The sequence below is a fragment of the Tympanuchus pallidicinctus genome, unplaced genomic scaffold (genome assembly GCF_026119805.1).
Source record: "Tympanuchus pallidicinctus isolate F22 unplaced genomic scaffold, pur_lepc_1.0 scaffold22, whole genome shotgun sequence".
NCBI classification, from domain to species: domain Eukaryota; kingdom Metazoa; phylum Chordata; class Aves; order Galliformes; family Phasianidae; genus Tympanuchus; species Tympanuchus pallidicinctus.
Genome location: NW_026294739.1, coordinates 32,458,855 through 32,470,867, shown reverse-complemented (window position 1 = coordinate 32,470,867; position 12,013 = coordinate 32,458,855). Strand labels below are relative to the sequence as shown.

Here is a 12,013-nt window from a genome sequence, read left to right as displayed (position 1 = left end):
AAAACCCAAATCTGAACCAGAATTTACCAATTCAGGCTCATATCAGCCTTCAGAATGGGCGTAAGCATAGAGAAAAGTCAGCTGCACAGCACAGGCACCAAGGACTTGGAGCAGTGCAATCACAGCTGTACAAAAAGATCTATGTTGTGTTGCACAAGCTGCTAATAGTGACAAATAAGTCTCTCATTCAGTAACATCTTTCATCTATTTTTCTATCAGGACTGCGTTTCCAGCAATAACCAGGATAGAAGATTAAGAAAAAGTACTGCAGACGGGGCAGCAACAGTAAAGCTGAGTGGTTCATTACACCCATCTGAAAATGTGCCCTCCAAGCTTCAAAGCATAGACAGAAGGCAAAGCAGCACAATGTTTATGAAAGATTACCAAGAGAAAAGTGAGGAAACTAATTCAGTGAGGCTCCATAAACGGAGGAGGAGGTTTGTAATTAAGAAGAGCCCAATTCTGATTTCCATGAACAGTTCCACTCTTAACTTGCCCACACTTAAATCCGACGACAGAAATAACAAATGGAAAAGTCTCTACCAGATACAAAGCAAAAGAAAGCAAATAATGAAGGAAACTTGTTCTAAGTACAAGAGTAATAACAGAAGAATAATCACTCCTTACCACGTTTCTAGAATATTTGTAGAAGACAAATACAGAGTTTTGTACTGTGAAGTACCAAAAGCTGGCTGCTCTAACTGGAAACGGGTGCTCATGGTTCTCAATGGGCTGGCTTCTTCCACTAAAGATATACAACACAACACAGTGCACTACGGCAACTATCTAAAAAGGCTGGATGGGTTTGACCGCAAAGGAATTTATCACAGGCTCAACACTTACACAAAGATGCTTTTTATTCGGGAACCTTTTGAAAAGCTGGTATCTGCATTTCGGGACAAGTTCGAACACCCAAACAATTACTATCATCCCGTATTTGGAAAAGCCATCATTTCCAGATACCGTGTCAATGCCACCAAAGAAGCATTAAGGACAGGCTCCGGAGTCAAATTTAAAGAGTTCATTCAATATCTCCTGGATGTACATAGGCCAGTGGGTATGGACATCCACTGGGATCACGTCAATAGGCTTTGCAGCCCATGTCTAATAGATTACGACTTTGTGGGGAAATTTGAAAGTATGGAAGAAGATGCAAACTTTTTCTTGCACCTAATTGGTGCTCCACAAAATTTGACTTTCCCTAAGTTCAAAGATAGGCACTCCAATGAAGAAAGAACTACCACTAAAATCACACAACAGTACTTTGCACAACTTTCTCCCTCTCAAAGGCAACAAAGTTATGACTTTTACTACATGGATTATTTGATGTTTAACTACTCAAAACCTTTTGAAGATTTATACTGATTTGAGTGCTGGGACACTTCCCGTTTCAGTTGAACTTCATTACAAACCCAGGTGGCTTCTGTTTATACACACGTCTGTTAGTAAGAATTGATCAAAGAACAGGAAAACAATCCTAAAACAGAACATAAGTGGTTAGTGATGTTTACACCTTCACCTTAAATGCCTCCTTTTTCAAATCATTTATGATGTGTAAGTACATACGTGTATAATAATACTATATGTCAGGGCTCCCAAATAAAGCACATAATTTTCCATGCTGGTATGGCTTGTGTTTACAGTGAAGGACAGTTTGGAACTGGGGGAACAAAGCTGTAAGCTCGACAGCAAATGTAATATTTTAAGTTCTTCACTAGTTAGAAAATGAAATCTTTGGAAATTACAGGATAGACAAATAAACAAATATGGAATAGATATACTTCATCAAAATCTGCAGCGCCCCAAGCACACACTAAACAGGCATTATGTATGAAGTTGGTCAAATATTGCTATTTCCTCATAATTTAAAAAAAAAAAAAGAAATTATCACACTGTTCAAAAAACACATTGGTGAAAACAATTAATACTCAGTCACCATGTGAGTGCAGTATTAAACCAGATGTTCCAATTCTGAGAGAGGATGCGTTCTCCCCATTTAGTATCTCCCTTATGGCATATTCATCTGCAAGCAGATAAAATGCAGGCGAACATTTGCATCTTTATGCATGTTATTAAGATTCTTTTAATCCTTTGCATTAACATAAATCTCTGGTTTAATCTTCATAGTCACCAAGAATATCAAATCTTTTTTTTATAGTAACAAGTAGGAGTAAATGCAACTTCCTGCCCACCAGGATAGTTCTTTTCTTTGCTGCAAACAATTTGCACTTGTTTATTTCGGTAACAATTAGATTCAATTTCACATGCAGAAAATATTCTAAGTGTTGTCATTCAGCTGTTCCTCTTCTATATAGAGAAGACAGTGCCTAATTTTCCAGCAAAAATCTCTTGGGAGAATAGAATACCATACCTTCTGCTGTGCCTTTGTTAATCTTCACACCTACTCTGGATGTGGTATCCTTGTCTACATGTCCTTCAACCATGTGAAATAAATAATTTCAATAGTTAAGATGGAAGGCTGTACTGGACAAGTCTCAAATGAACTTAAATGTCTCAGTAATTTTAATGATTTGTATTTTGCAACCAATTTCAGAATTTCACCAGAACAGGCACTGTACAAGTGTACAAATATCTAAGGTGTTTTTTCCTGAATCATTTTACATTTACAAATGTCCAAATAAAACAAAAACTACTTATACAGATAGTTTTGTGCATCACACGCATTGATTTACACCTCGCTTTCCCTTCAAACATCCCACGTTTCTTTGTTGCTCTCAATTATAACAGAGAAGTGTCTAAAGTGGCCTAAAAATAGTTTGCATTGAAAGATTATTGATGTTTCACCTGACTAACATCAAAATTTCATTTCTACAAACATTTTTCACTCAGTGAAGTGGATGTTTCAGAGACTTTCAGAAAGATAACAACTTCCACTGTTCCATGAAGCCCGTTAGCATCCATCTGCCTTCTGTTCCTCATCACTGTGTCGCTGCTGCAGCCCCCATCCTGCCTTCCACCCACTCAGCTGCCCAATCAGAGGTAACAGACTTTCAGGCAAAGTCACTTTTTTTGCTAGCACCAAACAGGCTGGGACTGCTCTGCCAACAGACTGGTGCTGCTGAGCTCCTCCCTACAGGTCTCACCGAGGAGTGATCCAGGGAAAACCAGGTGCCTTCGCAGTGCAAGTAGAGGAAAGTATTGATTCTGATAGCGATGGGATTATTACTTGTGTGTGCACGAAGAACACCACCAGTAACTTGAGTTATGCTCTCCTTATCATTTAATTGAGTGCTCTAAAAAGTGATGGTACTCAAATTGGTAGAGTTTATTTGCATGTAGTTAAGGAAGCCACAAACACTCACTACGTGAGGAAAGGATATCATAAAGATCTGAGCCCTCGTGGTTATGGAGGTTAATTCCAAAATGTGGCCAAGGTAAAGGCCGAGTAGAAATTGTATTCAGCCCTCCACTAGTGTTAGAGAGCTCTAGGAAATATTAAAGAACTTAATCTTCCAGCTAGATTCACATCAAAGACCTGACTTTCTCCTTCCATTTCCTTTTCCATCACCCTGCTTTTTTCAGTTTGATCTACAGACACACAAACTGATAGAATCATATGGTCATGCTTACATCTGACAGACTTTTTTGGTACAGTTGCACAATGCATTCACTACCTATGTGGAAAAAAACCAGCAACACTGCACTTGTTATGTCAAGTTCAGATGCTTATTCTATCCCTCCGCTCCCAAATCTATTTTACTTAAAAATCTTTACTACAGCAATAAAAACCAACAACTGTGAGAGGAATAAAATTTTTAATGACAAATGAAGATGAAGACTTCGGGAGCATTTTATTTTATCTGGACTAACAAATCATCATTTGAAGAGAGGCTTAGGTTGTGTGTATGTTTATGGCAAGCTGTACACAGGGAGATGAGTAACTTAATGAGGAAATCTGCCTTTTGAATGATCTATTGCTGTTGGTTTTCACAGAGTAAGAAGGATCCACATATATGCACTGTTTGTACAGCACAGTATATTAATGCTTGCCTCTGTTACCCCTCCCATTGGGGTAACACTATTACTGACAACAGCAGCATGAGCACACTTGCCACATAAACCTATGTACAATTATCTACTGATTACATGCGTATGAAGCACATGTAGAAAAGAAAATCTGTGCAAACAAGGTTTTACGTGCTAAGGGTACCTATCAAAAGAAAGATGTTAATATAAGAATCCACATGTGTGAAGAGATATGTAAGAATTACAGAGGATTATAAAAAGAATACAGGGAATATCAAAGATGCATTGCTTTAAAAAGTTTTTCTTTCTTTCTTTGTGTAATAAATGAACTAATGAGTTTGGCCAGCTCAGGTAGTGCAACATCATCTGGAATTCCAAATTAAAGAAAAGTGAGGGTTTTTTATTTATGTTTTTTATTTGTATTTATCATTGCCTATTACTGACACTGGTTACCTTGAATCACTGAGTTGACAGACATTAATTTCTTCTTCCCAGCAAGAAATGACATTGGTAGTTGGGCACAGTCCAGCCAAACACTGGGGGGGAAAGAAACATTACCATGCAAATCGCAGTCTGATCTACTCATTTTAATTTCAGTGGTACCAGAACAGCATCTGCATGCAGCAGTAGTTTGTTTTCAGAGCACAACAAAAGAGACAGTCACAGCACAGCCAGTTTGAGCTCGCATTGCTTCGAGGGATTATTTTCAGGTTGGCACTGTTATTTGTGGTGACTTCAAAACCTCTGCACGTATCCATGCACACTGAACAATGACCCAAGCTTCACATGGCAAGACGGATGTAATTACGTTTCCTCCCAAGAAGGCAGTTGCTGGTTAAGAAAGGTGAGCAATTTTCCTGGCTTCCTGCAATGGTACCTACCAGACAAGCCTACAGACTTCTCAGATGGTTCCCAGCACAATACTGCTGTAAGAATACACTGGAGTCAACATCTATGTTTCGTGCTTAGCTATAGTAGGGATTGACCTGCCACTGGTCCCTTTTGCTCAAATTTTTCAAGACTACCCATCCAAATAAAGGCAAAAAAACTAAACGTGTATCCACACACACAATGGATTCAAGTTTTAAGAACAGCAAACACACACCGGTTCTACTTTTCAATTAAATCGTGACGTATTTTGAAGCGTTGAATCCTTGGGCAGTAAGGACAAGATAGCGTAGAACATACTGACACATAACAGGATTAAGCTTTGCTTATTGCCAACAAGCCATTTGGATAATACATTATGAAGGGATTGATACAGCTAACTATGACTCATGCCAGAGAATAAAAATCATGTTTGCTTTATGACTAACCAAATAGAAACATTCAGCCTTGTAAAAAGTATTTTCTTGTCTGTTTCAACGAATGTCTCCAAAGCAATGTCTCTTAATAACAACACTTTTGGAAGTTCCATTCCTACACATAACTCATCAGACAACTTATTTGCATGTAGCAAGGAACATAGATATCCAATACCTTCCAAATAGACAAGCCTTTAGAAGTAATTTTCCAGGCATTTTAGACTTCATTGAGTTTTACCCAGCCATATAAACAAGCTTTTTCCATGTTCTGCAATCCACTATGAAGAAGAAAAAAAAAAGGAAAAACCTGAAACATTCAACAGAATTGCAGTGATCAATTTTTCCATTACACGCCTGCCTTGTAGGAAACTTGAATTCTTCTGTTTAAATTCATCTATTACTGTACTGCTGGCCCTATGTTTCACATTCTGCTTTATAGGACTACCCGTGATCTTTTCTAGCAGTGTCATCATTTTTTCCTGGAGCCTAAAATTATGCTGTCAAGTTATGAAAAATGAAAGAGGTGCTCAGAATCCAACTCTTCCACAGTTCTCTTCCCAATCTGGGATTCCTGTCCAGATTTATTTTCACTTAATACAAGAAATTTCCTCTCAACATATCCAAACATAAGTAGTGTCACCAGCTGCAAAAGGTGTTAAGATTAAGTTCAAGTACAGGGAAGCAGCCTAAGGCAACTGCATTATAAGAGCTTGTCCCAACCCATTAAACATTAGTGGAGGTGGCTCCTTTGCTAACAAATGAAAGCTCCAGGCTACAGTTCACCTTGGAATTCATGGATATAGACTAATGTACAGTATGATCACAAGAAAAAAGTTATTTTATCATTGTTTCAAGGATACATTCAGGCAGCATAACCCTTTCTGGGTATCATGATGTAGCCAAGGAGGAGCCACATGACAGTGATGCCAGCCTAGGTATAGATATGCAACTGAAGACCATAGGGCACAATTTTAGCTATTTCTATGAAAGGTCAAATAGCTGAACTGTTTCTACAATCAATTCACAACAACACCTGTACACCTAGTAGAAGTCAAGTATACTAATGCTTAGAGCAAGTAACGGGGAGATTTGGCCTAATAATTATCAGGTTTAACTCAGGTTAACCTATCTGGTCTGGGGTCTTATTCCCTAGAATTGCCCTGTACATTTCTCTGTGTCTGAGAAAAAGTGTCCTTCACACTGATGTGATCATTAGTGCTTTTCACTGCATTGCACTTATTGAAATCAGAACCTTGCTTTCGATTCACCTATAGAAAAAGAGTCTTAGCCCAATTCTTTTTTTCAGTAAGATATCCTTTTGTACCAGAAAATAAAACGCACAATCACGACAGCACAGGCAGTCTGAACAATAGAAGATGATACAACAGACTATGTAAACATTGTAGCCGATTGCTCTAACATTAGATTTCTCAACTGAAACCCATACAGACGTTCATCTTGCCCGAGTGACACTGCATTTACTCCTCAAGGTGATATTGTCTTCATAAATCATGCATACAGTGACCATTTCAAGCAGTACAGAAAGCGTGGCAGACATGAGACAGGTTATTAATCTGACAATTTATCCATGTTTATCTCTCACGAAATGAGATTATTTTTTATTATCTGAAATAAGTCTGAGAACTTCATTAGATCATCCCACCAAAACTGAATGTCAGGTACACATCACCACCAATGGAGTGCAGAAAGCAGGTAATTATTGAGTGTTTTACCTTGGAGCTCTCTCTCAGGGAGTTTCAAAAACAGTCATTTGGAATAAGAAACAGAACTTGGCTGTATTTGACCAAACCTAGCAACCTGAAAGCACTCAAACACATGCAGAACTAATGCTGATTTTAGATAAAGGGACAAAACGTGCACAGTGAAACTCTGAAGATTTGATTAGAGAAAAGAGATGGCCGGTGAAATTCTAGTAAATGATGTTGTGGGGGAAGTGTTTGGTTGTGTCTGTGGTGGTGGTGGTGGTGGTTTTGGTTGTTGCTGGCTTTTTTTTTTTTTTTTTTTAAAGTTCTGTATATTTTTTATTTCAGCACTATCTGCTCCGAAATAGCATTTGACATCCACCTAAACCTACCAAAATGCTAACTGGACACCACTATCCAGCTGCTCCGGTGTAACCAAGTTATGCATAAAAGTAGCTTACTAAATCTGAATTTCATTAAGGTAAGGGTAAAGATAGCAAGAAGTAAATTTGATCAATGACAAAAATGACTAATTGGGGCAACTTGTTTCAGTCAAGCTAATCTGGCTGCATGCAGCTCTGACTGCACAGGAGAGGCCAGCAGTCAATAACATCACACTGTCATCTTTGATTCAAACGACACCGATGGCCAATTGGACTCACACTACAGGCGATGCATACTCAGAAGGCTACCAGTCTGACAAAACTGATTTGTAAATGAATAGGTTTTGTTTGGTATCTGGATACTTCAATTAATTTAAAGTGCTTTGTAGTGACTTAACTTAGTGACAAATTACTTCAGTTACATTGTTGCAGTTTAGCTGAACTCTTGTCCTCTCCCATGGAAGATGCATTTCTGGTTATCTTCTGAATGGTTGAATTGCCCAGGGAGCTCTCAACTAATATAAGCCATTTATCCATTTCCTACCCTCTTCCACAAGGAGCTGTTTCTCCCTCACTTCTTATGAGAAACTACAAGAAACCAGTAAATTCCAAAATTACAGCCCAGGCTGGTTCTGAACACGTTTTCCTATTCCCAAAAAACAATAGCTTAGGACAAGGCAAAGCAGCATCTTCCAAAACCCTAGGCTTCCCAATCCAACTGATTCTGGAGTACTGGTTCTTCCTTTTTACTGAAGAAGCAGAACAGAAATAGGCAAATACTGCCATTACTTGTTGTGTAAGACTATTGTCCACTCATAAGTCACACTACGTAGCAATGGGTGTTTGAATCTCAAAAATATCTTATTCCACTTGTCTTCAATTCAGGTTTATGTAGCCTTGCAAGTTCCCTATTTTATCCCAGAATGCTTTCAAACCAAGTTTTTGTTTCTGGCATATCAAAGTCTCTTGCCCCTGCTCAAACATCCACAAAGAAATAGAACAGGTGAGAAATGACATTGCCCCGGCAAACTTGCAAGCATGGTTTTCAGTGGCCTAAAACTTCTCAGCACTTGCATCTTCATTTGGATAAATATCCTTTTGCATGTTTTACATGTGTCAAATATCACATGATGTGAAGCAGACAGGTCTGCCAGCTTTGAAAAATCTCTGTTGGTAGCATGGATACAAATTCTTTGAGCGCAATCAAAATCTGCAGAGATAGCCTTACAAATCCAAGTTTATGAAACAAATGCAAATGCAAGTTCAAGTATATACATACACGCTTCAGTTCTGCCTTCATTGACTGATTAGTAATTAAGGCATGCAGTTGGTCCCAGAGATGCAGGAGAAAAAACCTTCAATCCTCAAAGGACTCCATCGAATCTGAGCCCAAGGTTATTAATCACATTGCCACTAATTGTATATAAAGTATCTTTACTCCCTCTATTTTTTTTTCTTTAAATATTATGGGATTTAAATATGTCACCATATTCTGGATATCTTGATTAGATCTCCTTTAACATACTGCCTCAATAATTTCTAATTTATTTAACACCACTACAAATCTCACAGAAATGAAGAACTCTCAATAATCATTAAGATTAAGCAGAATTTTTAGCCTGACAAGACTAAGAACACAAGTTGATAAGGAGGACTTTTTTTAATTTTTTTTTTTTAACTGCCTTCTTGTAATTGAAGTTTCAACCAGGGTCCCATTAGGCCAATACTGCTCCCCCATGTGACTCACACAGACCCTCAAGTCTTCACGTTTTCAGAGTTAAGTCTCACTGGTAACAAGCATATGGGATGATTTTGACTAAATCAAGCAGAGAACTCACTAAGATTAAAAGCCTGAAGAGTTTTGCTCCTCATTGACATTTAACAAATTTTCTACATCATTCTCCCAGTTCATCAAGATCACACACCATCACAAAACACCACTTTACAGGATTACTTTGCAGGAGAAATATAGAAATTAGCATCTACAGCCACTGTATTTGAGTTAGGTAGCCAAAATGCATCCAGGCTCACTACAAATGTCCTCATCCAGTAGTCTCTAAGATAAGTGCATAAAAATCAGTACAGCGAAAGTCATGCACAAAGAATCTGTACTAAGCAGAAAGCCAGGCAGGGGGTAAAAGGAGAGAAGTGCTATGCAGAGCACGTGGCTGGAAGATGACGTTGCTTTGGAGAAGCATTATGGGATCCACCTCAAGGAGAGCATACTACCTATGCATTTGGGCAGTCGAACTAGGATTAACCCTGAGGTGTCACTGCTTACATGTTCTGAGGAAGATCATCTTCAGAACCCTCTCCCCAATGCTTTTTTCGCTCCACAAACCCGGAAGACGTGCCCACAAAGTAAAGCACAGGCAAGGAATTAAGATCCTCTGAGATGTTAAAGGATCAAAGCCTCAGTCTCACAAGAGTGAGATCAACTGCATTAACCATATTTAACTGCATTAAAGACTGTTGTTCAGTAGATATGGGTAGTCAATACCAGACAGTTTATTTCTCCAGGTGGATTCACTGATGCAAACAATAACTGAAAAAGGGTTGCTACTGCCTTTATACACACACACACACACATATATATATATATGTATATATATATATATATATATATATATATATATATGTAGTAATAAGACTAGTAAAGCTTTTAACAAACACATCTCAGAACAAACATTGACTTGGATCAAAGATGGTTCTTCAACAAGTATTAGAGTAAGAGGGCACTGTACCTTATTCAATACCATAAACGCGTGAGCTCTCATGATAGTTACCATAAAAAGAAACATCGGTGGATACACCAGTTTTGTTTTGTTTTGTTTTTTTTCCAAGGACTGAATAACTAACAGCATTATAGCGGAGACATTCAAGACAGAGAAAGTAAATCAAAGCACCAAATGGAAGAGAAATATACACATACTAGCTCTGCATTCAAAGTTAGCTTCCTGCTTACAGAAAGATTTTCCCTTTCATTCTCTTCTGAGGCATTCAGTATAGCTTACTGCCAAAGGCAAGATTTCATTCTCAGTAGAAGCAAGGTTCTGATGCTCTATAGGAAGTCCTCTGTAGCTTGTTCCAATATACTTCTGATGCATCCCAGTGCCTGCCAATAGCCTTAAAAATTGAGGACATTTCATTACAGATGTGATCTTGTGACAGAAAGGTCTAAGCTACCAGAACTGACTACAGAGATATTTCAAACCATACATGCAGAGAATAAAAGCTTGAAGAAAGGAGGATGACAGGGTGGGAGGGGGTGACATTCCATGTCACGGTGTTTGTCTTCCCAAATAACCATCATACATAACAAAGCCTTCCTCTCCAGGAAATAGCTAAACATCTGCCTGCTGATGGGACATAGTGAATGAATTTTGTGTTTTGTTTTGCTTGCACAACAGCTTTGCTTTATCTGTTAAACTGTCTAATCTCAATCCATTCAGTTTTCTCAGTTTTCTCAGATTTACCCTTCCACTTCTCTCCCCATTGTACAGACAGAGATTGAGCATGTGGCTGCATAGGGCTCAGATGTTTCCCGTGGCTATAGTCACAATAAAACATCAGAGAAGTTTTGCAAATGGCTGCAGATGGTGCAAGGCCACTTCAACAATGAACTCATTTACGCAAGTCACTCAGATAAGAAGGGACATAATGCAATAAGAAAAGAGTCAGGCAAATTAAGTACTCAAGTTATTGCTCTCTTCCATTCAAGCCTGAAGTGTCATTAATCGTTTGCATGACACTAAATGGATGCATGGGAAGTCAAAGCCTTCATAACTTGAAATTCAACACTTAGTATGAGACAAAATACTTGCAATTTACCACAACAACAACACATTACATTCTAGTAGGAAGCAGCCAAGTAGTTAGCTCTGTTCTGACCACTGGTCATTTACAGTACAATGTAAGTCCAGTTTTCAATGGTGAGAAAAATTCTCATTTCCATTCCCATTCACAGGTACCCCAGTTGTCCTGGCCACAGCTCTCAAAATGCATTACCAACCTCCTACTGCAACCTTTTGATGAGTTGCTGTTCAACTTGATAAAACAAAAAGACCTATCTGAAATGAGAAAAGGAAAATCTGAAATAAGAACAGGAAATTGCAGTATAAAAAGTACTGCCTCCTTTTTTATTATACTTGTCCATGAAAGGCAAGATGGATGATGGGGGTATGACAGTAGAGGTTTGAACCTTTCCTTTAACGCTCCATCACATTTTCTTGCTGTGTGACAGATGGCAGCAGAGGGGCAGTCTGAAAAATTGGCATCTCACATGGAAATGAGTATGAAGCAAAGATGTGTAACTGAATTCCTCCACGCAGAAAAAATTGCACCCATTGACATTCCGAGACACTTGGTTAACATTTGTGGAGTCCAAGGAGTGGATGTTAGCACATTAGTTGGACTGTATGGGCACTGTTTTCCTAGCAACAAACACTGTCACAGCAGCTGTGAATCAGTGGGTCACCTCCACCGGTGCCAATTGTTACAAATGCAACATACAGTCTTGTTCATCACTAGCAAAAATGCACAGCTAGTGGTGGTGACTATGTTGAAAAACAGTGTTTTGTAGCTGGAAATTTGGTCTAGAAAACAGTGCTGTTGTGCTTTACTTTGTCGTAGTTTA

At 38.5% G+C, this 12,013-nt stretch overlaps 2 protein-coding genes across 2 annotated transcripts in view; both read left to right on the top strand.

Annotated features, from left to right (window-relative positions):
* CHST8 (carbohydrate sulfotransferase 8) overlaps positions 1–2,665 on the top strand; it is a 167,708-nt gene extending 165,043 nt beyond the window's left edge. Inside the window, exon 4 of the mRNA XM_052685838.1 lies at positions 220–2,665. Coding sequence (XP_052541798.1) covers positions 220–1,365 — 1,146 coding nt within the window. The 3' untranslated portion in view covers positions 1,366–2,665. The remainder of the gene's footprint in view (positions 1–219) is intronic.
* Positions 1–12,013, top strand: part of KCTD15 (potassium channel tetramerization domain containing 15) — a 197,986-nt gene that overhangs the window by 123,253 nt on the left and 62,720 nt on the right. The gene's annotated exons all lie outside the window — the stretch shown is intronic.